Source organism: Bufo bufo, chromosome 1 (genome assembly GCF_905171765.1).
Source record: "Bufo bufo chromosome 1, aBufBuf1.1, whole genome shotgun sequence".
Lineage (NCBI taxonomy): Eukaryota > Metazoa > Chordata > Amphibia > Anura > Bufonidae > Bufo > Bufo bufo.
Genome location: NC_053389.1, coordinates 387,879,805 through 387,907,382, shown reverse-complemented (window position 1 = coordinate 387,907,382; position 27,578 = coordinate 387,879,805). Strand labels below are relative to the sequence as shown.

General features: G+C 41.8%; 1 protein-coding gene across 1 annotated transcript in view; it reads right to left on the bottom strand.

The window, feature by feature from the left end:
• Window positions 1–2,793: 2,793 nt before the first annotated feature.
• Window positions 2,794–27,578, bottom strand: part of THOC3 (THO complex 3) — a 44,303-nt gene continuing 19,518 nt past the window's right edge. The window contains exons 5-6 of the mRNA XM_040405640.1: window positions 15,986–16,086; window positions 2,794–3,117 (exon numbers count right to left, since the gene is read on the bottom strand). Coding sequence (XP_040261574.1) covers window positions 2,954–3,117; window positions 15,986–16,086 — 265 coding nt within the window. The 3' untranslated portion in view covers window positions 2,794–2,953. The remainder of the gene's footprint in view (window positions 3,118–15,985; window positions 16,087–27,578) is intronic.

Below are 27,578 nucleotides of genomic sequence, written 5' to 3'. Positions count from 1 at the left end.
GTTCCGGTGGAACGGTCATGTCTGGCATTTCACATGCCTGCCATTCGGTCTCTCTTCTGCCCGGTGGTGTTTCACCAAGCTTATGCGCCCAGTAGTGGCGTGGCTTCGAAGCCGGGGAGTGCGATCATTTACCTGGACGACATCCTCTTCATGGCCCAAAATCCTCCCGACCTTCAGGAGCATTTAGAGATGTCCATGACGCTCCTTCCAGCCTCGGGTTTATCATCAACAGAGAGAAATCCTGTCTAACTCCTTCCACATCCATAGAGTTCCTGGGGTTTACCATAGATTCTATACAGACTCTCAGTCTTCCTCAGACAAAAGTTCATGCTATTCGCAAGGAGATACACCACACACTTGCTCTTCCTCAGATATCCCTGCGGCATCTGGTGCGAGTAATAGGCCTGTTAGCTTCTTCTATTCAGACGATTTTTCCGGCACCTTTGCAACGCCTCAAGATTGCCCATATCCAAGCGGGAGCGTCTTACGCAGATTTAATCACCTTGGACCTAGAGACCAGATGCGAATTGACGTGGTGGATCCACAATCTTTCCATGTGGAACACCAAAGCGATCTTTGGACCCCAACCGGACTTGATCGTGGAGACAGACGCCAGCCTGGCATCCTCTCGTGTGCCGCTTACTCAAGGGCTCTCGGCTTTCCCGTCTGCCAAGGCCTCGTTTTTCCACGTCATGGGATGTATAGTCTGTCCTCAATTTTCTATCCACCTGGCCAACAAATTCGGAGTTGTCACTCCGCCAATTATCGGCAGTTAGTAACATTGTTTTGCTTAATTTCTTGCAAAAGAGTCTCGGATATTCGCGCATTGGACCACGACGCCCGTTCTTTTACCCCAGATGGGGTTACTTTCAACATTTCCCATCGGACAAAAAACAACATTCAGTCAGTATCTTATGCCAGTCTACCATCTTCGCCACAACTTTGTCCGGTCACCTGCTTACAGGAATACGAATCTCAAACGTCGAACTTACGCTCCTCGGGTTCCCCTCAATTGTTTATTTCTCTCCGCCGACCTTTTGCCCCGGTTACCAGCGTTACGCTTTCACGGTGGGTTACATGGATCCTTTCCCTTTCGGGTATTAACACGTGCATTTTCACCGCACACTCGGTCCGCAGCGCGGCGGCCACGTCCATGACAGTGTCCGTGGCCCGATTGGAAGAGGTCATGAAATTGGCGGATTGGTCCAGTGTCTCTACTTTCGACCGGCGCCTCATGCTTTCTCCTATGTTGTTGCTCGACTTTAAACTTGCAATAAGAGCCTCTGTGTCTTGATATAAAATTGCATGATTTTCCTATTTTATGACGTAAAGTCATGATTTTATGAAAGACACGGAGGCGAGTATTGCCCCACCATACACCCTCCCATAATGTGTTGTTTATTGCATTAGTATTTATTAAAATTACTAGATATTGTCTGTTGTTTACGGAATTACATGCCGATATGGTATTACATTACCGCGGTTTCGGACATGATTACACAATGCCTGTTTTTTCTACATAGGTTGAAGATGATCATCTACAAGGAGCATAATCCTGCAGTTTTCCCGTTCCAAGGTCCAAGTATCTTCGAATGCTGTGCAACAGTTGAAGTTTAACCGGTTCAAGTTGCAACAGTTTGTTTTTTCATCCTGTGGGTGTCAGTACCACAAAGAAAGAGGAAGGAGCCTTATATACAGAGACTGTGGGGAGGAGTTATTGCCATGGTTACTGTTTGTACTTCATTTTTTTCTTTGCTGCTGTGGTAGTTCAATAATGAAAGGCTTATAGCAATACTCGCCTCCGTGTCTTTCATAAAATCATGACTTTACGCCATAAAATAGGAAAATCCTGCAATTTTCACCACTTAAGTGGAAAAAAATTCCTTCGACTCCAATCAGAATAACTACCTGGATCAACGACCCATCTTTAGCCTGTAATGTTATTACACTCCAGAAATACATCCAGGCCCCTCTTGAACTCTTTTAGTGAACTCACCATCACCACCTCCTCAGGCAGAGAGTTCCATAGTCTCACTGCTCTTACCGTAAAGAATCCTCTATGTTTCTGTACAAACCTTCTTTCCTCCATAGGCAAATAATGTCCCCTTGTCACAGTCAATGGGATAAATATATGATGGGAGTAATCTCTGTACTGCCCCCTGATATATTTATATATAGTTATTATATCTCCCCTCAGTCGTCTTTTCTAAAGTGAATAACCCTAATTTTGATAGTCTCTGGGTACTGTAGTCCCCCCATTCAAAGTATTACTTTAGTTGCCCTCCTCTGAACCCTCTCTGCTATGTCTGCCTTGTTCATAGGAGCCCAGAACTGTACACAGTACTCCATGTGTGGTCTGTCTAGTAATTTGTAAAGTGGTAGGGCTATGTTCTCATCACGGACATCTATGCCCCTTTTGATGCAACCCATTATGTTATTGGCCTTGGCAGCATCTGCCTGACACTGGTTTTTACAGCTTAGTTTGCTGTTCACTAAGATTTCTAGGTCCTTTTCCAGGTCAGTGTTACCTAGTGTTTTATCATTTAGTATGTATGGGTGACTTGCATTATTCCTTCCTATGTGCATAACTCAGTGTTAAACCTCATCTGCCACTTCTCTGCCCAAGCCTTCAATCTATCCAGATCCATCTGTAGCAGTATACAGTCCTCTTCCGTGTCAATTTTTTTACACAGTTTAGCGTCATCTGCAAAAATTGTTACTTTACTGTGCAAGCCTTCTGCAAGATCATTAATATATTGAAGAGAATATGTATAATAACAAGCACAAAGAATAAAAAAAAAGGAAAGGTTTTAATACAAATTGAAATTTTACTACAAAAGAAAGTGTTGCGTTCAGCATGTATCTTGATCCTGGCTTCTTTCAGGTATAAGTATTGGCATTAGGGGTTGGGGCATAGACAAAAGCTAAACAGTCTTTCTGGAGCTATTGCTTTTCAAGAGTCATTTGGAAGACCAAATAATTTTACAGTGCCAGCTTCACGACTACTGTCATATTTGCCATCCTTATCGTCACAGGCAAATGCCAAAAGATATCTCTTGGGATGCCAGGCAACAGTGAATGTAGGCGATTCACATTGAACTTCACATAACTTCTCACCTAAAAATAAATAAATTATAAAACAGAATAAATCTAGCAATATGATACAGGTTTATTTGTCACCATCTACAATACACACTTAAAAAGAGTTGTCCACTTTCAGGAGGCTCAGGGGATCCGCCTGCAATAAAGAAGTGATCATCACTTACATGGCAGATCCTGAACTCCTGACCAGGATTTTTTCTACAGCGGTGATGTCATGACGATAACACTCAACTGCTGCAGCCAATTACTGACCTCCAGTCAGGCCAGTGACTGGCTGCAGAGGTGACATGTTGTCAACATGTTGTTACTGCTACAGTCAAATAAAACCGATCCCGGCTGGGAGAAGAGGAACAGCGGCACGTAATCTGACAAGTAAGTAATGATCACTTCATTATTGCAGTTGAATCCTATGTGTTGTCTGGTTTCCTCCTGAAACTGGACAACCAATTTAATGTGTCCCTCCAGGCGTGGAGAGATCCAACTGCATGCTGGGCCTGGCAATTGTATGATGCCCAGAAGGTATTATGCGCGATCCCTACTAATTAGGCTAGGACCGGAGCACAGTACTCACTGGGCAGAGAACAGGTCCCTTGGTTGCTCAGCATGCAATCACCTGATGTAAAGATAGGCCAGGAGACTTCAAAAGAATACGGGAAGTACGCGACCACTGAAACCTAAATTTCACTACAAAAACTGCATAAATCAACAGTACAGATAAATATTACAAGAAACTTTGTAATATACATTACCAGAAAAAATACCTTCTCCCATTTTCTGCTCTCTGAAGGGGTTATTCAACAATTAAAAAATAATAAGATATCTGGAGTTATGCATACCATTATTTTAGCTGTAGCAATGCAAAAACTACTAAGCGCCCGCTTTTCTTTATTCACATGACTTAGATGACTTCTCTCTTCCCATTCTGTGGGTTTATTTGACTTTTGGCATAGATGGATTTGTGTGGACTGACGCTGCAGCGACCTTTATATCCTCTTTTGGAATATCGACTGGTGCTATATTTATGTCTTTGTTATGTATTTGGTTATATGCAATAAAGCTGAGTTTTGATTAACCCCTTCTACCCTGGACCAGTTTTCACCCTCCTGCCCAGGCCATTTTTTGCAAATCTGACATGTGTCACTTTATGTGGTAATAGCTTTGGAACACTTATTTATCCAAGCCATTCTGAGATTATTTTCTCATGAAACATTGTGACCCCATTTTGGAAACTAGGGGATAAGGTTCCAGTTTTATTAGTACTATTTTGGGGTACATATGATTTTTAATTGCTGTATATTAATTTTTTTTGTGAGGCAAGGTAACAAAAAAAAATAAAAAATTGCCATTTTGGTACAGTTTTTAATTTTTACAACATTCATCTGACAGTGTAGATCATGTGCTATTTTTATAGAGCAGGTTATTACAGACGCAATGATATCAAATATGTCTACTTTGTTTCAGTTTTACATAAAGAATTTTTGGGAAAAAATTATATTTGTGTCTATTTTCTGAACACTTTTTTTTCCTGCCGATCATCTTGTGCAGGGGCTAGTTTTTTGCAGGAAGAGTTGATGTTTTTATTGGTACCATTTTTGGGTACATATGACTTTTTTGATCATTCATTATTACACTTTATGTGGCAAGGTGACCAAACAATTGGTTGTTTTGGCACAGTTTTTATTTATTTATGTTTACAGCGTTCACCTGAGGGGTTAGGTAATGTGACTTCAATAGAGCAGATCATTACGGACGTGGCAATACCTAATATGTATAATTTTTCTTATTTATTTAAGTTTTACACAATAATAGCATTTCTGAAACCTCTGAAAAAAAGATGTTTTAGTGTCTCCATAGTCAGAGCCATAGCTTTTTTAGTTTTTGAACAATTGTCTTAGGTAGGGTCTTATTTTTTGTGGGATGAGGGGTTTGATTGGTACTATTTTGGGGGCATATGACTTTTTGATCGCTTGGTGTTGCACTTTGTGACTTTTTTGGCCCGGTTTTCATTTAAATTTTTTTATGATGCTCACCTGAGTGGTTAGGTCATGTGATATTTTTATAGAGCTGGTTGTTACGGATGCCGCGATACCTAAAATGTATACTTTATTTATTTCACTTTAACACAATAATAGCATATTTGAAACAAAAAAGAAAATAGATGTTTTAATGTCTCCATGTTCTAAGAGCTATATAGTTGTTTTTTTTTGCGATTTTCTTATGTAGGGACTCATTTTTGCAGGATGAGGTGACTGTTTTATTGGTACCATTTTGTGGGACATACGCCTTTTTGATCACTTGGTGTTGCACTTTTTGTGATGTAAGGTGACAAAAAATGTTTTTTCCAACAGTATTTATTTTTTATGGCGTTTATCGGACCGTGTGGATCATGCGATATATTTATAGAGCCGATCATTATGGACGCAGTGATACCTAATGTGTGTTTTTTCCTTTTTTTCTCTCTCTCTCTTTTTTATTATAAAATCAGGGGAAAGGGGTGTTTTTTCTTTGAAACTATTTTTTCAACACCATTTTTTCCTTTTTTTATTTCTGTCCTATTCTGGGACTTCAACTTTTGAGGGTCTGATCCCCTCTGCAATGCATTACAATACATCTGTATTGTAATGCATTGCCCGTTAGTGTATTACACTGAATAATACACTAACAGGTTGCCTAGGAGACCCAGCCTGGGGCTGGATCTCCTTGGCCCCCGTAGAAGGCAGGTCCTGATGCCGTGCAAGGCATTGGGCAGCCTGTGCATAGCATCGGGCTGCCTTGTGACCAAATCCTGTCCCCGCCACAGCAGCGCGGGGACCCGATGGGCTCCCTCACCTGCTGCATGCACCTTCTATGCCGCGGTAAGCGCTGACCGCTGCACAGAAGGGGTCAATCCGCCGGCATTGGCTTTTACAGCGATGCCGGCTGATACAGCAGGTGCCCAGCTATCAGGGACTGCTGGGTCCCTGCAGTGATCGGGCAGGCACCACTCCAGTGCCAGCCATGATGTACTATTACGTCGGGAAGGGGTTATGTGGAGGTATTTTTGTATTGGAGGGTATTCAATGTAGTAGATGTACTTCCACTTCATATAAAGTGGTGTATCCCGGTTAGTATATTAGGTGCCCCCAATGTTGGGAAGGAATGCTGGGCACGGACAGCTTTGTGGCAGACACAAGCTGATTTATTTGGCGGCAGTGGATTACCCAGGGAGGATGTTGACGGTCGATGGACAAGAGAATTGAAGAATAATTTGAAGACATTTCATCGACAAGTGAGGACCTGGTGGATTAAGGCATCTTTAGAATACTCTCTTACACAAAATCTCATCCCTCGGGGACTGAGGGTTCAGATCTTCCCATCATATGGGAGTCAAGATGTGGACTTTACAAAAAATTGGAGAGGACATTTGCAATATATGTTCAAGATCATTGATTCAAATTATCATTGATTGAAACATGAAGATGTTGAGTGGCTTAGAAAATGACATCAAGAGCGACACAGAAAAACTGACAGCAATAATGTTAGCAATTGAAAAAGAACAATGGGATAAGGAAATCAATGATCTCTATAACATATGGGAAAAACTGATTAAAACTGTGAAGACTAAAAAGTGAGGAATGGACAATATTTTGGAAATAATCAAGTGTATAAGTGGTGTTCCATGGGGAATGAGATTAGGTCAAGATCAAACTCTGTCTTCTAGTCTCTCAATAGGAGGGGAATCTACCACCTCTACTCGATCATACACGAGATATCCATCTAAGAAGGCAACTGAGAGACAGGATCCCAAACGGAGGGCTGACGGACAACAGGATTAATCATCGCTCAAGGTAAATCAACCTCTCCAATAAGGAGTTTTCCAACTCTCAAATGGAAGTATTGAGCCACGGACTTAACTTTGCTTCCTGTGGCCATTTTGATTCTTTTTCAGCTATAAAAGATTTGTATCTATTTGCCAGGAAACTAACTTAAGAAAATTTTCCAAAAAGGAGAATTTTTGAATACTTTACCGACCCCTGAAGAAAAAGAAGCAGCAACTATCCTGATTGAATTATTGGAAGAACAGGAAGTAATGGATACTACAAAAGGAGGTAGGTTCCCTAAAATCACTCATACCTAAATCTACACGTTTTCCAGCCCTTAACACATATCCAAATATTTATGCATTTGTTCACTTGGTATCAAGGGAGTTTCAAAAGATTCAAAGCACCAATAAGAGGTTTACCCATACATCTGCTCAGAGAAAAGCAATTCTATAGTTGAAAAATATGAAAGATATTATTTTTAAACCCGCCGATAAAGGGCAGAAACGTAGTAGCCTGGCCCAAAATAACAATATAAATGAGGTTTATAGACAACTTAAGGATCCTTCATGCTATAAGTGGTTAACATACAACCCTGGAGAAGGATTTAAGAAAGACCTAACTAGGATTGTGTTGAGAGCTCGGGAAAGGGGGACAATTACTGAGTAGGAAGCTAACAGCTCAATCCCTGAACATCCAAAAGTGGCAAGTCTCTATATGCTTCCAAAAAGTCATAAACATGCTGCCTGTCCACCTGGACGTCCAATTGTTTCAAAAATAGGACGTTTGTGTGAACCCGCCTGTAAACTAATTGACTTTGCGTTAAAACCATTGGTGGAACAGTTGCCCTCTTTTTTAAAGGACACGACAGATATCTTACACCATCTGAACAGCTTACAACAAACCGGATATGTGGATAGCAACTTGTGATGTGGAGTCACTGTACACGAGTATCAGACATAAAGATGGGATTAAAGCAGTGAGATTCTTTCTGACAATGTCAGACATCGAGGAACCAATGGGTGAGTTTATTTTAGAATTGCTTGAATTTGTGCTCACCCACAATTAATTTTTGTTTAAGGATGTGTTCTACCTACAGCTCCAGGAAACAGCGATGTGGGCGGCCTGTGCGCCTTCCTTAGCCAGTCTGTTCCTGGGGCTGTGGGAGAGGACAATTTTCCTTACTGACTTGATGCCATCAGTTGGTGAGGTCCAGATGTGGGCCGGCTATATAGATGTGTTCATCATATGGCAGGGCTCACAGGCTGAATTCGGCCAATTTGTTGATTTACTAAATAAGAATGATTAAAACATCAAACTGACTTATAGGATGGAGAGAACAAATCTAGAATTCCTGGATATCAAAATCCTTGTTGATGAAGAAGGAATAGTGACAACGGATCTGTTCAGGAAAGAGACATCCACAAATGCGCTGCTTCATGCAGAATCATGCCATGCAAGGAATATTATCCACAATATACCATACAGTCAATTTCTGAGATTGAAATAGACGAGAATTCAGAGAAACAATCTGGTGATCTTGTATACAGATTTCAGGAGAGGATATGCAAGGATATGAAAGGGCAAAACAAATGGAGAGGTGACCTCCTAAGATTCAAATAAAGGCGACCCAGAGAACATGATAAAGTGTGATTATATCCACGTATAATCCACAATGGAAAAAGATTGGACTGGCGCTGACAAAATATTGGGAAGTGCTACGCTTGGATCCAATTATGGAAAAAGCACTTCCAGTGGTTTTATCCATCACATACAGGAAATCTAGGAACCTAAGGGACATCTTGGTCAAAAGTCACCACCTAAGTGAACATCCATCAAATATATTTGGATCAAAGGGTCCAAAGTGGGGGTGTTCGCCTTGCGGGAAATGTGTGGCTTTCATAAATGTGGATAGGGCTTCATTTTTTTAACCCTGCAAAAGCTGATAAACAATACGTGATCATATACTTGGCACAATGCCCATGCCAACTGGATGCAACCGACTCATCTATGTGAAGGAATTATACCTTCGATTGGGATTACTTGATATAATTGGACAGGCTGAATTGACTTATATCCTCTCCCTCAGAGATGGATAACTTGGCGAAAGTAGTTTGTGAAATCATTACAGTAGTGAATATTCTTTGGATCATGTTTTTAGTGCTCTTGAGCACTTCACCTTGTTTGCATGTTTTTTATGTTTTATTTACAGTATTTTCTCTTTACTTTTAAAATGAAGGGAAAGTTTCTTGTTTTTTTCAATTTTAGGACATAGGTGTATCAATTAATGAACTTGAGTTATTTAATTATGTTGAAATTTCATAGGTCACTAATATTTTACGAATAACAAATATGTGGAATGGAATCATTGCAGTTACAGATTTAGAGGTAGTATGAGACACTACGGCACTAGGCCATCTATTCACTTCGTATTATTTATAACATTTTGGGACATAGGTTATTTCATCATGTTTTAATTATGGTATTAGGTCATTCAATCATGTCGTAACTAACTATATCACTAGCATCTGATGTATTGTCTGATTGTGTATAATTTATGAATATTTGAATCATGTCACTTACAAAGTTAGATATATTTTAAAATTGATCATGTTTTAAAAATATAGGCTGTATGGTAGGAATATATTTGATACACTTATGAAAGGTTTCATTTCCAATCCACGTATTTCACTTGAAACAATGCAACGTTTTAAAAAATGGTTCACTTCTGTGAGTCCGGATGATTTAACCCTTTCCCGACTGCCATACGGCTATATACGTGCCATCTGCACATGCCCTGCACAGCTAGCACATATATACACGTGCTGTCAGCGATTTAATCCCAGCACTGCCTTTAGAGCTCTGCACGAAAGTTCCTGTCCTGGGTGGAGGCAGTCTCTCAAGGGTGCTGTCATGGGTGTAGGGGAAAATAGTCCTTTACACCCAGCACAGGAGATTCCAATAATAAACGGCACTATGGTATGAAATGCCATTTCCTTCACTATCTAGAGAGAGATATAGCCATATATATTTCTATGAATTTAGCAGGCAGAACGGTTGAAAGATGTCTGGGCTGGTTCACTATGAGATAAATATGCCGGCACTGAGAGGCAGAAGAGAGCATGGAAACTAGTGAGCATGTTAGTCCACCACTAAATGCAGGAGAAGGTGGAACAGAATTTCAACCACTGGGAGCACTACCAGAGGGGAAAATGTAATGCACATGGAGAAAAAATAAAAATAAAACTGCAACATGTGAAATGCCCAACTCACGGCATAGTAATACTTTGAGGGATAACTGCTTGAAGGATCAGATTACATGCTGCCCACAAGAGTCTATGGAGGAAGGAAGTGCAGAGACACACAGACATGCTGCCCACAGAAGTTGACAATTGGTGAGGAGAAATGAGAAAGAATGCTGCTAGACAGAAAAAGGTGTTTTGCCCATTATGATATATTTCAAACTTATGGTGCTTACCTGAACTATTGATTTATGCAGTGTTTTTTTAAAATGATATATATATATATATATATATATATATATATATATATATATATATATATATATATATATATAAAAATCTCCATTAAAACGTAACATTTATTATGATCAATTAAATCCCTGATTTAGTGTTCAGCCTCTAGACATTTAACATATATGATATACCCCCAAAAGTGGGATTTATGAGATTTATTCACCCCCTCTGGCAAATAGTCATGGTTGTGGATATATAGAAGGTTTGCTGATTATTCTTATGCCGTTCAAAATGCTCTATAAGCACGCTGTTTGCACTGACACTGAAAGCGCAGCTATCTTATTACAATCTGTGAAAAATTTGCTTACAACGAGTGGAGAGGAGGAGCGCTGGTATCCCGCAGTGAAGCCCTCCTCCCCTTCGTTTGAATATCCGCCCACATCGGCGTAACACTAAAAAGGGGAGGAATACTTCCTCCCTGATGTCCCCACCCTGGATCACATGGCGCACACATCATTGAGCCTCACGCATCATCGGGAGGCGCGGCGGCCATGTGATCCTTTGGGGGAGGTGGCGGCGGCCGCTGCGCATCGCCGGGTTAGTCACATGACCCGGTCACAAGGAATTCAGCTGACCGCTGTGGAGGCGGGCCGGCGTTCTTTAAAAAGGTGCCATTGTGCATGTGGCACTGTTGCTGCTACAAGACACAATACAGCCGCATCCGTGTGGACCGATACATGGGGGGGGGGGGGGGGGCAAAGATAAGTAATATGCTAACTAATGCACTACTGTAATGGGGCTTTATTTTCCCCATAGCATGTGATTACTGCAATGTAAACCAGTGGGAAGAGGTGGGTTTGAATCTGAGGTTACAGACATAACCCAGTAAAAGTGACCACCACCTCCGAAACTAGGATCATAACTAATAGGTCCCCTGATGAGTTGGACCTATGTCTTAATAGGACTTAAGAGCTCTACTGTACCAATATCAATACACTGGTGACAGGGCCCTCCACCACAGCGTGCCAAAGCTGGGCAGTCTCCATTGCTGCGAAGGGACAGGGAGGGTCTTCTAGGTGTCGACTGGCAATTTGTGGATAGTACTTTGCCACCTGAAGGTACATCCAGTGCAGGCTGAGATTAGTCATCAAAGACCCAGCACTAGTCTCCCCTATCCCTAGTTCCAGGTCACCAATTGCACAGCGTTTGGTATATACCATTCATATTTAGGGATTTAATCAATCATAATAAATGTTACTTTTAATGGTATCTTATTAAGAATATATATACACAATTGTGGAACACGATCCCAATCGCAATTTGGTCGTGTTACTAGTCAAAAATGACAATTACCATTTAACGGGGTTCATTCACATCAGCGTTCAGCCTTTCCGTTCTCCTACTCAGTTTTAGGGGCAGGAAAAACGGAAAGGACGGATTTGGCACATAACTGAGCTGAACGGAGCCTACGGGCCCCACAGACTATAATGGGGTCCGTTAGGTTTACGCTCAGATTACTTTGGAGCGGAGACAAAAGTAGTGCATGCAGAATTTTTATGTCCGCTTCAAAAATCTTCCTCTGGGCGTAAACCTAACGGACCCCATTATAGTCTATGGGGGTCTATGGGGTCCGTATGCTCCGTTATGTGCCGAATCCGTCCTTTCCGTTTTTCCTGCCCCTAAAACTGAGTAGAAGAACGGAAAAGTTAAACTCTGATGTGAACGAAGCCTTAAATGGTCTAGGACTGCATTTACCAGTGCCACTTGCTTCAGGTTTCCAGTTTTGTTTTTTGTAACTGACTAGCAAACATGTTTGGTATTTTTCCAAAAATGCATCAAGAACTGCACCCAAACAATTGCAAGAATTCAATCTAAGAAATTAGCTGCAGCATTTACAACACTATAACTGCTGCAGTAGCATCAAGGCAGGTTTAACTGCACAGTAAACAGACCTATCCTAGCTATAACCATTGCATATTATTGTAAGATTTGACATAGTTTTACTCCACGTCACACTACTGCTAATTGTATGTGTTCCTTATGGCTAGAATCACACTTTTCTGTTGACACAAAGGGAGACGAAAAGTACTAGTTCACTCCTATTCTGGCCCCATACCACCATGTGAATTCAGCCTTATAGAAAAAGTTTCAAGCTTGTTTCACACTAGCTATTTTAGATCTGATAGGCTGTTCGGGAAACCGGCATTACCAAACCTAGCACATCGCCGTCCAGCTCCATTAACTTAACCCCTTAAGAACTCAGCCCAATTTCACCTTAAGGACCAGGCCATTTTTTGCAAATCTGACCAGTGTCACTTTAAGTGCTGATAACTTTAAAACGCTTTGCCTTATCCAGGCCATTCCGATATTGTTTTTTCGTCACATATTGTACTTCATGACACTGGTAAAATTTGTAAAAAAAAAAATAATTTTTATTTATAAAAAAAATACTGAATTTACCAAAAATTTGTAAAAAAATTTGAAAATTTCCAAGTTTCAATTTCTCTACTTCTATAATACATAGTAATACCTCCAAAAATAGTTATTACTTTACATTTCCCATATGCCTACTTAATGTTTGGATCATTTTGGGAATGATATTTAATTTTTTGGGGATGTTACAAGGCTTAGAAGTTTAGAAGCAAATCTTAAAAATTTTTCAGAAATTTTCAAAAACCCAATTTTTAGGGACCAGTTCAGGTCTGAAGTCACTTTGTGAGGCTTACATAATAGAAACCACCCAAAAATGACCCCATTCTATAAATTACACCCCTCAAGGTATTCAAAACTGATTTTACTAACTTTGTTAACCCTTTAGGTGTTCCACAAGAATTAATGGAAAATAGATACAATTTCAAAATTTCACTTTTTTGGCAGATTTTCCATTTCAATAATTTTTTTCTAGTTACAAAGCAAGGGTTAACAGCCAAATCAAACTCAATATTTATGGCGCCGATTCTGTAGTTTACAGAAACACCCCATATGTGGTCGTAAACCGCTGTACGGGCACACGGTAGGGCGCAGAAGGAAAGGAATTCCATACGGTTTTTGGAAGGCAGGTTTTGCTGGACTGTTTTTTTGACACCATGTCCCATTTGAAGCCCCCCTGATGCACCCCTAGAGTAGAAACTCCAAAAAAGTGACCCCATTTTAGAAACTACGGGATAGGGTGGCAGTATTATTGGTACTAGTTTAGGGTACATATGATTTTTGGTTGCTCTATATTACACTTTTTGTGAGGCAAGGTAACAAGAAATATTTGTTTTGGCACTGTTTTTATTTTTTGTTATTTACAACATTCATCTGACAGGTTAGATCATGTGATATTTTTATAGACCAGGTTGTCACGGATGCGGCGATACCTAATATGTATACTTTATTTTTATTATTATTTATGTAAGTCTTACACAATGATTTCGTTTTTGAAACAAATAAATAAATAAATAAATCATGTTTTAGTGTTTCCATAGTCTGAGAGCCATCATTTTTTCAGTTTTTGGGCGGTTACCTTGGGTAGGGTATGATTTTTGCGGGATGAGATGACGGTTTTGTTGGCACTATTTTGGGGTGCGTGTGACTTTTTGATCGCTTGCCATTACACTTTTTGTGATGTAAGGTGACAAAAAGGCTTTTTTTACACCGTTTTTATTTTTTTACGGTATTCACCTGAGGGGTTAGGTCATGTGATATTTTTATAGAGCAAGTTATTACGGACGCTGCGATAACCAATATGTATATATTTTTTTTATGTACGTTTTACACAATATTTTTTAAACAAAAATGATGTTTTAGTGTCTCCATATTCTGAGCCATTGTTTTTTTTATTTTTTGGGCAATTGTCTCAGGTAGGGACTCATTTTTTGCGGGATGAGGCGACGGTTAGATTGGTACTATTTTGGTGGGCAAACGCCTTTTTGATCGCTTGCTGTTGTACTTTTTGTGATGTAAGGTGACAAAAAAATTGTTTATTTAGCACAGTTTTTATTTTTTACGGTGTTCATCTGAGGGGTTAGGTCATGTTATATATGTTTATAAAGACGGTTGATACGGACGCAGCGATACCTAATACGTCTTTTTTTTACCATTTTTTTTTTAACTTTATTTGGGGAAAATGATGTTTTTGTTTATTTTTACTTGAAACTTTTAATAATTTTTTATTTTATTTTTTTGGGGGGGGGGGGCTTTATTTTTTCAACTTTTTTTTTTTTGTCCCACTTTGGGACTTCAAATTTTTGGGGTCTAATCCCTTTTACAATGCATTCCAATACTTCTGTATTCGAATGCATTGGCTGTATGAGTAATACTGTGAGTATTACTCATACAGCTTCCGGCCTGTGAGATCCAGGGGGCTGGATCTCACAGGCTCGTCAACGGATGGCAGCGCAGATTCCTAAGAAAGGCATCGCGCTGCCTTCCATGCCATCGGGTCCCCCCTACAGCCGCATGGGGACCCGATGGCACCTCCGATCACCGCATAAGGTAAAAGCCGCAAACCACAGGTCTGAATTGACCTGCGGTTTGCGGCGATCGCCGACACGGGGGGGGGGGGGGGGGGTGTTTGGGTCACGGGACCCCTCCGGCGTTGTGACAGGATGCCCACTTAGGATGTACCGGTACGCCCTGGGTCCTTAAGGACTCGGCAAACATGGTGTACTGGTACGTCCTAAGTCCTTAAGGGGTTAAATGGGGACGGGAGGAGATCCAGTCACAACCTGGAAAATATGCTGCAGTAGTTTTCGTCTGGCCGCCTCTTGGCATGTTTTCCAGGTTGTGTCTGGATCTCCATTATAGTGAATGGGGCCAGCAGGTGTCAGGTCGAGTCCAGCAAGACAGAAGAGGCTGCGGGGCTCATGCAAGTGCTGCTTCCTGATGTTTACCTGCAATGCATACACTTTGTAGTGGTGGTGCTGTGTAATTGCACTTTCCTCTCTAGTTCAAGTGAATGGGACAAACAGCTGTAATTACACTGCACCGCCACAACAAAGTAGACGCTGTGCAGCACTCATGAAATTACCTTTTGTTCTTGTAAAAAAGATGGGAACAAAACAATGCCCGATTGCCGCTAAACCAAGAAAATCCCTATAATAACCCTGTAACTAAATATCCATTTAATCTTAAAATGTATCTTTTATTAACATGTATTAAATATTCACTTGAATGGGGCTGAGCTGCCCATAGACCACGTGTCATCAGTGGCCTATAAAAAGCAGAGAGAAGGCCGTGATACTCACAGGAGCGCCGCTGCCTTCTCAAACAGCTGATCGGCAGGGGTCCTGGGTGTCGAACCCTGACCGGGTGTTAGGATAGGACATCAGTATTATAATCTCGGAAAACCCCCTCAAGTTCTATCTAATTAGCTTGATTACTTACATAATGGTAAGAAAAAGCCCGATCTTACCATTTTACTACAGTAAATTTATTACTAAATTATTGGCCATTTATGAAGGAGTCAGAGCTGGAGTGTGATAACATGCAGTAGTAGTCGGAGTCAGGACTTTGGCTTATTGGACTGTGTTCAATTTTTAACAATTCTGTATATGCCACCTGCAATATTAAGACATCTGACTGTGATGTATACATGAGCTCATGAAATACTGGAACCAATACCTGTCTCAACATGTGCAATGTCAATGAAATGGTCTTCAGAAGCAGATGCCAGCATTTTTCCATCATAACTGAAGCTTAATGTCCTCACAGGCCAGTCTAACCTGTAAATAAAAGAATAAGAATGAGTATATATATATATCCAAGAGCAAAAAGAAAAGTTGATTCCAGCTTCAGCATATAAAAAGTTTTCTTTATTCGGCTTGTGGTATAAAATCCAACAAAGATGTTACATGGAGAGACACAGAAAGATTGTGACGCGTTTCAGGCTGTGGTATTGAGCCCTTCTTCAAGACAATACTTATATTGTCTTGAAGAAGGGCTCAATACCACAGCCCGAAACGCGTCACAATCTTTCTGTGTCTCTCCATGTGACATCTTTGTTAGATTTTATACCACAAGCCGAATAAAGAAAACTTTTTATATGCTGAAGCTGGAATCAACTTTTCTTTTTGCTCTTGGACTTATCAAGTGTGGCTAGGTTCAAGCCACTCCCTTTCCGTGCTTCATGCAGGTGACTAGAGGTGAGAGCTGCTAAAATTATATATATACACACACACACACACACACACACACACACACACACACATATATACATACAGGTCCTTTTCCAAAAATTAGCATATTGTGATAAAGCATTATTTTCTGTAATGTACTGATAAACATTAGACTTTCATATATTTTAGATTCATTAAACACAACTGAAGTAGTTCAAGCCTTTTCTTGTTTTAATATTGATGATTTTGGCATACAGCTCATGAAAACCCAAAATTACTATCTCCAAAAATTAGCATATTTCATCCGACCAATAAAAGAAAAGTGTTTTTAATACAAAAAAAGTCAACCTTCAAATAATTAAGTTCAGTTATGCACTCAATACTTGGTCGGGAATCCTTTTGCAGAAATGACTGCTTCAATGCGGCGTGGCATGGAGGCAATCAGCCTGTGGCACTGCTGAGGTGTTATGGAGGCCCAGGATGCTTCGATAGCGGCCTTAAGCTCATCCAGAGTGTTGGGTCTTGCGTCTCTCAACTTTCTCTTCCCAATATCCCACAGATTCTCTATGGGGTTCAGGTCAGGAGAGTTGGCAGGCCAATTGAGCACAGTAATACCATGGTCAGTAAACCATTTACCAGTGGTTTTGGCACTGTGAGCAGGTGCCAGGTCGTGCTGAAAAATGAAATCTTCATCTCCATAAAGCTTTTCAGCAGATGGAAGCATGAAGTGCTCCAAAATCTTCTGATAGCTAGCTGCATTGACCCTGCCCTTGATAAAACACAGTGGACCAACACCAGCAGCTGACATGGCACCCCAGACCATCACTGACTGTGGGTACTTGACACTGGACTTCAGGCATTTTGGCATTTCCCTCTCCCCAGTCTTCCTCCAGACTCTGGCACCTTGATTTCCGAATGACGAGCAACAGTCCAGTGCCGCTTCTCTGTAGCCCAGGTCAGGCGCTTCTGCCGCTGTTTCTGGTTCAAAAGTGGCTTGACCTGGGGAATGCGGCACCTGTAGCCCATTTCCTGCACACGCCTGTACACGGTGGCTCTGGATGTTTCTACTCCAGACTCAGTCCACTGCTTCCGCAGGTCCCCCAAGGTCTGGAATCGGTCCTTCTCCACAATCTTCCTCAGGGTCCGGTCACCTCTTCTCGTTGTGCAGCGTTTTCTGCCACACTTTTTCCTTCCCACAGACTTCCCACTGAGGTGCCTTGATACAGCACTCTGGGAACAGCCTATTCGTTCAGAAATTTCTTTCTGTGTCTTACCCTCTTGCTTGAGGGTGTCAATGATGGCCTTCTGGACAGCAGTCAGGTCGGCAGTCGTACCCATGATTGCGGTTTTGAGTAATGAACCAGGCTGGGAGTTTTTAAAAGCCTCAGGAATCTTTTGCAGGTGTTTAGAGTTAATTAGTTGATTCAGATTCAGGTTAATAGCTCGTTTAGAGAACCTTTTCATGATATGCTAATTTTTTGAGATAGGAATTTTGGGTTTTCATGAGCTGTATGCCAAAATCATCAATATTAAAACAAGAAAAGGCTTGAACTACTTCAGTTGTGTGTAATGAATCTAAAATATATGAAGGTCTAATGTTTATCAGTACATTACAGAAAATAATGAACTTTATATGTCCTTTTCAAAAAATTAGCATATTGTGATATATATATATATATATATATATATATATATATATATACACACACACACACACACACACACACACACATATATATATATACATATAACAATCTAATTATTATAACACCATTGAAACTATTCTACAATAGTGGATTTTCCTTAATTGCTTCATATATTAACTTTTTAAGGACACAGGGCGTACAGGTACAGGTAAAGGAACCGTAGGCCCCCCAGTCGTGCTGCAGCTTGCCCCCCTTTTCTGCGTGCGCTGACTGTGGCCGGCACTTTTTTTTAAATCAGATAAATTAGTATTATTTTGTAAAAATAAACATCATTTTACAAAATTTTTGTGTCATATATTATGTTCAACACTGTGCAAAAATACTCATTGTACAAAACAGGATAGTCCATAAACAGGATCCTTAACATAAAGATCCCAACAACCAAACTCCCCACCCACTGTGAGACCTTGTTGTGAGTAGATAAGCATAAACATGTGTAAGACCTATTTGTTTTAGTAACAGACCATGGCATCACCTATGCACTATAAAGCTTCAGCACACTAAGCTTAAACAAACACAATCAGCCCCATCTCTCCCCTCCCAGGTTAGCCCAAGAAGATCCTCAGACTATTCTGCAAAGTTAGACATGTACTACAAACTCCAGATCTGTCAATCCAGGGGTCCCAAACGGTATCCAATTTTGACATGCAATTACGCTTCATGTATACTCCTCTTTCCAATCTTATGACTGTATTCATTCTGGTAATGAATTCTGATATGCTTGGAGGAAGCGGCTGTATCCATTTAGCAGCTAGGGTTTTGCGTGCCTGATATAAGATTATGTTGATTCCGATTGTAATATTTGGTGGCAAGTTATCCGAATCTAACATACCAACCAAGCAAAATCTAGTATCCAGTTTATAATTAGCGCTATAAATTTTTTAAATAAATTGATTATATCTGTCCAATAGCCTGTGTAGCGCACTGCAATTCCGCAGCATATGGAGCAAGCCGGCCCCTTCTTCCCCATATTTCGGACACTTGGGAGTCAGATCTATATCCCACCTTCCATAAGAAGACCGGGACCCCCGCCGATCAGCTGTTTCAGAAGGCAGCGGCGCTCCAGCAGCGCCGCGGCCTTCTCACTGTTTACCGCCGGCCCACTCACGTCACGACTAGTATCAACTAGCGTGGGTGCGGCTAAGCTCTGTTCACTTGAGAGGAGCTTAGCCCCGCCCACGCTAGTTGATACTAGTCGTGACGTCAGTGGGCCGGCGGTAAACAGTGAGAAGGCCGCGGTGCTGCTGGAGCGCCGCTGCCTTCTGAAACAGCTGATCGGCAGGGGTCCCGGGTGTCAGACCCCCGCCGATCAGAAGCTGATGATCTATCCAGAGGATAGATCATCAGTTAAAATGAAAGTGCAGAACCCCTTTAACTTTGAGCGGATATTTTTTCAGCTGCTCATATAGCAAAGTATTATAAGCATCTGAAATAGCTCCTTTTACAGGACCTGGTTCTATCAGTTTTTTTAAGCATGAGATGTGATACAAATTGTATGGGGTGCACTTTATCCTGAACTGATAGCATGCCTTAACTGAAGGTATTTATAGAAATGGGTAGACACTAGGCCATATTCAGTGCAAAGTTGTGCAAATTGTTTTAGGATACCTTGTGAATATAGTTGACCTAAATTCCATAGTCCTTTACGTTCCCAATCATAAAATCCCTGCAGTTTGGACAATTCTATTAAATGAGGGTTATTCCAAACAGGAGACAGGTCCAATAGTTCATGAACACCCAGAATTTCGCTAACTTTTCCCCAGACCCTCCTCATTAATCCTACTACTGGGAGGGGTTTAAAAGAGTCAGGTAAATCTTTCTCCATAATCGAAATAGGCTGGCAGACCCCAGATGCCCACTTCACCAATTCTCTACATCTTCCCATCCCTCTCAGGGACCCCCAGCCCTTAAAGTGTTGCAACTGAGCTGCTAAGAAGTATATAAAGGGGTTAGGTAACGCCAGTCCCCCCGCTTCTTTACCACGCTGTAATGTTTCATATCGGATTCTACCATTTTTATTTTTCCATAACAAGGATCTAAATATTCTCTGTAACTTATAATAATAATGCATGGGAATCCATACTGGTGAGTTATGCAGTATGTAGAGCAATTGCGGCATCCATATCATCTTAAAGAAGATTACCTCTACCTATCATTGACAATGGAAGCTTATGCCAGGTGACCGCTTTCTGTTTAAATCTGTCCATTAGTGGTACTAGGTTATTCGCTACATAAGCATACACGAACAAAAGGATAAACTGAGACTAGACGGGTATAGTAGAAAAAAAATGTACATATACTTTATTAAATACATAAAAAAATCCATATTTAATTGGGTGATATATCACATCAGATAAAAAGGTGGACTACACCTGAGGGGACATAACATGATTACATACAAAGAAGGGGGCAATGAGGTCAACACTCAGCTATACCTCAGCTAAGGTTCACAAGTAGCTAGAAAAAGTGCAAGTGCATATCTCGAAGCTTGTAACATATATATATTATATATATATATATATATATTTTATATACATATATATATACATATATATATACATACATACACACACACACTGCGTGCAGAATTATTAGGCAAATGAGTATTTTGACCACATCATCCTCTTTATGCATGTTGTCTTACTCCAAGCTGTATAGGCTCGAAAGCCTACTACCAATTAAGCATATTAGGTGATGTGCATCTCTGTAATGAGAAGGGGTGTGGTCTAATGACATCAACACCCTATATTAGGTGTGCATAATTATTAGGCAACTTCCTTTCCTTTGGCAAAATGGGTCAAAAGAAGGACTTGACAGGATCAGAAAAGTCAAAAATAGTGAGATATCTTGCAGAGGGATGCAGCACTCTTAAAATTGCAAAGCTTCTGAAGCGTGATCATCGAACAATCAAGCGTTTCATTCAAAATAGTCAACAGGGTCGCAAGAAGCGTGTGGAAAAACCAAGGCGCAAAATAACTGCCCATGAACTGAGAAAAGTCAAGCGTGCAGCTGCCAAGATGCCACTTGCCACCAGTTTGGCCATATTTCAGAGCTGCAACATCACTGGAGTGCCCAAAAGCACAAGGTGTGCAATACTCAGAGACATGGCCAAGGTAAGAAAGGCTGAAAGACGACCACCACTGAACAAGACACACAAGCTGAAACGTCAAGACTGGGCCAAGAAATATCTCAAGACTGATTTTTCTAAGGTTTTATGGACTGATGAAATGAGAGTGAGTCTTGATGGGCCAGATGGATGGGCCCGTGGCTGGATTGGTAAAGGGCAGAGAGCTCCAGTCCGACTCAGACGCCAGCAAGGTGGAGGTGGAGTACTGGTTTGGGCTGGTATCATCAAAGATGAGCTTGTGGGGCCTTTTCGGGTTGAGGATGGAGTCAAGCTCAACTCCCAGTCCTACTGCCAGTTTCTGGAAGACACCTTCTTCAAGCAGTGGTACAGGAAGAAGTCTGCATCCTTCAAGAAAAACATGATTTTCATGCAGGACAATGCTCCATCACACGCGTCCAAGTACTTCACAGCGTGGCTGACAAGTAAGGGTATAAAAGAAGAAAATCTAATGACATGGCCTCCTTGTTCACCTGATCTGAACCCCATTGAGAACCTGTGGTCCATCATCAAATGTGAGATTTACAAGGAGGGAAAACAGTACACCTCTCTGAACAGTGTCTGGGAGGCTGTGGTTGCTGCTGCACGCAATGTTGATGGTGAACAGATCAAAACACTGACAGAATCCATGGATGGCAGGCTTTTGAGTGTCCTTGCAAAGAAAGGTGGCTATATTGGTCACTGATTTGTTTTTGTTTTTGAATGTCAGAAATGTATATTTGTGAATGTTGAGATGTTATATTGGTTTCACTGGTAAAAATAAATAATTGAAATGGGTATATATTTGTTTTTTGTTAAGTTGCCTAATAATTATGCACAGTAATAGTCACCTACACACACAGATATCCCCCTAAAATAGCTAAAACTAAAAACAAACTAAAAACTACTTCCAAAAATATTCAGCTTTGATATTAATGAGTTTTTTGGGTTCATTGAGAACATGGTTGTTGTTCAATAATAAAATTAATCCTCAAAAATACAACTTGCCTAATAATTCTGCTATATATATATATATATATATATATATATATATATATATATATATATATATATATATATATATATATAACCTGTTTCACATACAGAGAGGTTCTATACATATATCACAAATATCCACAATTTATGCTGATATATACACATGTATCTCCACTGCCAGTGCATCAAATTAGGACATACATGTGTATAGCGCACAGACCCAGCCCCACATGGGAAGAGGGACTAGTGCCTTAAACTCAGCAAAAAAGTGCATGTGTGCAAGTTATCATCCATTATAAAGAGTAGAAACAGAGTCCCATAAGGATGCATGAACGTGCATGTGCATGTCGCCTCAGGGGCAGATGAAAATAACTACTAGTGCCCCAAAAGTGGAGCAATGCAAGGACACGCACATACAAATATATGCACCCTAGAAATCAACGGAGTGACTATATCTAGATAGATACAATCAAAGTATCAGAAACAATCACAGATCGATTCCTGCACTAAAAAAGACATAGCTGAATCATGCTGCAGAACGGGGCTTTCGCTACATAAGATCGGGGCTGTACTGAAATAGTGAAGGTTAACATGATCTAAGCAAAGAGATTCCAGAAGAGGGGACAGCGGAAGAATAACCGACTTATTCCAATTGATTAATAAACCAGACTGTTTTCCAAAGTCTGAGATTAATGATATAATGGGATCTATTGATGATGTCAGATCACCCACATATAACAACATATCATCCGCACATAGCGAGACTCTTTCCTCCACCGTCCCACTCTCCAGACCTCGAATCAGTGGCGTAGAACGCAAAATACAAACCAGGGGCTCTATAGCAATGGCAAACAGGAGAGGTGACAAAGGGCACCCCTGCCTGTTGCCTCTCTCCAGTGTCATCATTTGGGATAGCTTACCATTTATTCGCAGCCTAGCTCTCGGTTGACTATAGAGCAATTTTACCCAATTAATGTATCCAGGGTCGAATCCTAGTTTTGCCATAACCGCCTATAAGTATTCCCATTCAACACTATCAAAGGCCTTTGCAGCGTCTAAAGAGACCACTGCAAGGCATCCAACATCCCATTCTGTTCCCCTCATCTGAATATTGAGGAACAGACGCCTAAGGTTTAATGACGTGGATTTTCCTGGCATAAACCCGCACTGATCTTCATGTATAATGTGGGAGATAACATTCAGGAGCCTATTAGCAAGTACCTTGGCCAACACTTTTATATCTACTGTTAAGAGTGAGATGGATCTATATGAATCTACCATATTGGGATCCTTATCTGGTTTAGGGATCACTACCACCAATGCTTCTCTCATAGAGCTAGGTAAAATACCTGTCCTATAAGATTCATTAAACACCTGTAGGAGATGCGGGAGCAAAACTTCTTGATCTTTTTTGTAGAATTCCCCAGGCAGACCATCTCCCCCAGGTGCTTTTCCGTTAGGAAGCGACTGCACCGCCAATACCATCTCTTCCAATTGAATGTCCCCATCAAGTAATCTCTTATCAGACAGGCGAGGCATCTGGATATTATGCAGGTATTGCTCTCTGTCACTACAGCCAATCCCTAGTCTGGACTTAAAGACATCTGCATAGTGCTCATGGAATATGTTCATTACGTTATCATCTCCAGATACCTGTACGCCCATTTTATTAGCGATTCCCAATACACAAGATGGGCCCGATTGGGTCTTAATAATAGTAGCTAGTAGGTGGCCAGTACATTCCCCTTCCATAAAATAATGTTGAGTCTTAAAAAATTGTTTGTCCCCAGCTCTACTAATCAAATGTTCCTTCAGTAGATCTTGCGCCTCCGTCCAGTGCGAGGAATTTTCTAGGGAGGGGTCAGAGATGTACTTAGCTTCCGTAGTCTGAACTCTATCCAGCAGTTCTGTCGTAAGTGCCCTGCTTTTAGTTTTAGGAGAACTAATCCGTTTAATGTATATCCCTCTAATATAAGCTTTCATTGTATCCCAGATAATGGAGTGACTAGCTGAACCTTCATTACTGGTAAAAAAAAAAAAAAAAAAAAAAGTCAGTCAGAGTAGCAGATATCACAGTACCAGTATCAACTAAAAGGGTTTAGTCGCCATGGTTGTCTCGGACCCAATAGCTCTCTCCCTAAATCCAGTACTACCAATAACGGGGAGTGGTCAGAAATACTACGGGGTAAGTACCTAACATCCTGGACCTTATCTAACACTCCCTTAGATCCCACAGCGAGATCTATCCTAGAAAGAGAACTATGCGATGACGAGTAGCGGGAGTATTGCTTCACACCGGGATTTCTGGACCTCCACAAAATCATACAAAGTCTATTTCAGCGAGCGTCTTGGCTAATGAGGATAGAGAAGGGCCAGAGGCCCCACTATCAGATTGGAATTTATCTAGGGATTTGTCCAATAACATATTAAAATCACCAATTATGAGAACTGGCAGATCTGGAAATTTGGAAGTAAAGGATAATACTTTGAGAACTTCACAGGAATATGGGGGAGGTATATAAACGGCCACTAGTATCATTTGGTAATGAAACACAGAACAGTTAATACATGCTCCTACAGCCCAACTCCACTGCCACCCTCAATTACGCTCACCTCATTTGAAGTACACTCTGTTCGCATCTACTCTCCCTCCAACCTCCAAGTAGCCGTCATTAACCGCCCCCCAGGCCCAGCCACCATCTTTCTTGACCACTTTAACACCTGGCTACTACACTTTCTTTCTGCCGACATCCCCACTATCATGGGTGACTTCAACATCCCTATTGACACCTGCCACTCAACCGCCTCTAAACTCCTATCGCTCTCTTCCTCCTTCAGTGGTCTTCAGTTCCCACCCACAGAGATAGTCACACTTTGGATCTTCGCTTTACCCGCCTCTGCTCCCCATCTAACCTTTCTAATTCGCCTCTCCCCCATCCGACCACAACCTACTCACCTTCTCTTCATTGGTCTCTTCTGCTGCTCCCCCGGTCCACACACCAGCACACCCCAGCAGGAACCTTAAACATCTAGACTTTCGCTTGCTTTCTGACTCTCTTCTGCCACTCTCTACCATCTGTTCCCTCCAAGACCCAGATGCTGCTACCACCCTAAATAAGACCACAATAAGTACAGCTCTGGACACTGTTGCACCCCTCACACACACACACACACACACACACACACACACCAAAACCCGAAAAATTAACAGACAACCCTGGCACACCAACCTGACCAAACAACTCAGACAAGCTTCCAGGTCTGCTGAGCAGCGATGGAAGAAGTCCCATTCAAAAGATCATTTCACCGCATACAAGCAATCCCTCCTCATATTCAAATCCTCACTCGCTGATGCAAAACAGGCCTACTTCTCATATCTTCCCTGGCCCACATCCCTAAACAACTTTTTAGCACTTTTAACTCCCTTCTCTGTCCCTCAGCACCCCCACCCGCGCCTCTCTTCTCAGCTGAGGACTTTGCCAAATATTTCAAACAAAAGATAGTCAAAATCAGAGAAAGCTTCACTACACAGTCCCCACAGACCCTCTACACAACTGCTCGGTCCTCTTCTCCCAAAACCCGCTTCTCCACCATTACAGAAGAAAAACTCTCCACTCTACTCTCCAGATCACATCTCACCACCTGTGCACTTGACCCAATCCCATCCCACCTCATCCCTAACCTCACCACAGTGTTTATCCCAGACCTAACTCATCTCTTCAACCTATCACTAACCTCTGGTGTCTTCCCCTCTGCTTTTAAACACGCTACCATTACACCCATCCTCAAAAAGCCTTCACTTGACCCATCTTCTTTGTCCAGTTATCGCCCCATATCACTGCTTCCGTATGCCTCAAAGCTACTTGAAGAAAATGTCCATTCTGAACTGTCCTCTCACCTTTCCTCCTGCTCCCTCTTTGACCGCCTACAATCTGGCTTCCGACCCCACCATTCGACTGAGACTGCCCTCACCAAAGTCACCAATGACCTACTGACAGCCAAAACCAACAAACAATACTCTGTCCTCCTTCTCCTTGACCTGTCCTATGCCTAAGACACTGTTGACCACTCCCTTCTGTTGCAAACTCTCATCTCTTGGCATCACTGACCTGGCCCTCTCCTGCATCACATCATACCTCACAGACCGGACGTTTAGCGTCTCCCACTCCCGAACCACCTCCTCGTCTCATTCCCTCTCTGTTGGTGTCCCGCAAGGCTCTGTCCTAGGACCCCTGCTCTTCTCTATCTACACTTTTGGCCTGGGACAGCTCATAGAGTCCTATGGCTTTCTGTATCACTCCTACGCTGATGACACACAAATCTACCTCTCTGGTCCAGACATCACCACCTTACTATCCAGAATCCCACAATGTCTATCTTCTATATCAGGGCTGGCCAACCTGCGGCTCTCCAGCTGTTGCAAAACTACAGCTCCCAGCATGCCCAGACAGCCTACAACTATCAGCCTACAGCAGGGCATGGTGGGAATTGTAGTTTTACAACAGCTGGAGAGCCACAGGATGGCCAGCCCTGTTCTATATCATCCTTCTCCTCTCGCTTTCTAAAACTTAACATGGATAAAACAGAATCCATCCTCTTTCCCCCCATCTTGCTCAACTCCCACAACAGACCTATCTATCTATCACGATCAATGGCTGCACACTCTCCCCGGTCAACCAAGTCCGCTGCCTTGGAGTGACCTTGGATTCTGCCCTCCCCTTCAGACCGCACATCCAAGCACTTTCCACCACCTGCCGCCTCCAACTCAAAAACATCTCCCGCATCCGTGCTTTCCTTAACTTTGAATCTGCAAAAATGCTTGTCCATGCCCTCATCATCTCCCGCCTAGACTACTGCAACACTCTCCTCTGTGGCCTTCCATCTAGCACTCTCGCACCCCTCCAATCTATCCTTAACTCTGCTGCCCGACTAATCCACCTCTCACCCCGTTACTCCTCTGCCTCTCCCCTCTGCCAATCCCTTCACTGGCTCCCCATTGCCCAGCGAATTCAAGTACTAACAAATACATACAAGGCCGTCCATCACCTGTCCCCTCCCTACATCTCTGAGCTACTTTCCCGATACACCCCCACACGCACTCTCTGATCCTCACAAGACCTCCTTCTCTCCTCTTCTCGCCTCTTCCCACAATCGCCTCCAAGATTTCTCCCGTGCATCCCCCATACTCTGGAAATCGCTACCCCAACATATCAGACTCTCACCTACAGTGGAATCCTTCAAAAGAAACCTGAAAACCCACCTCTTCAGACAAGCCTACAACCAGTGACCCTGCT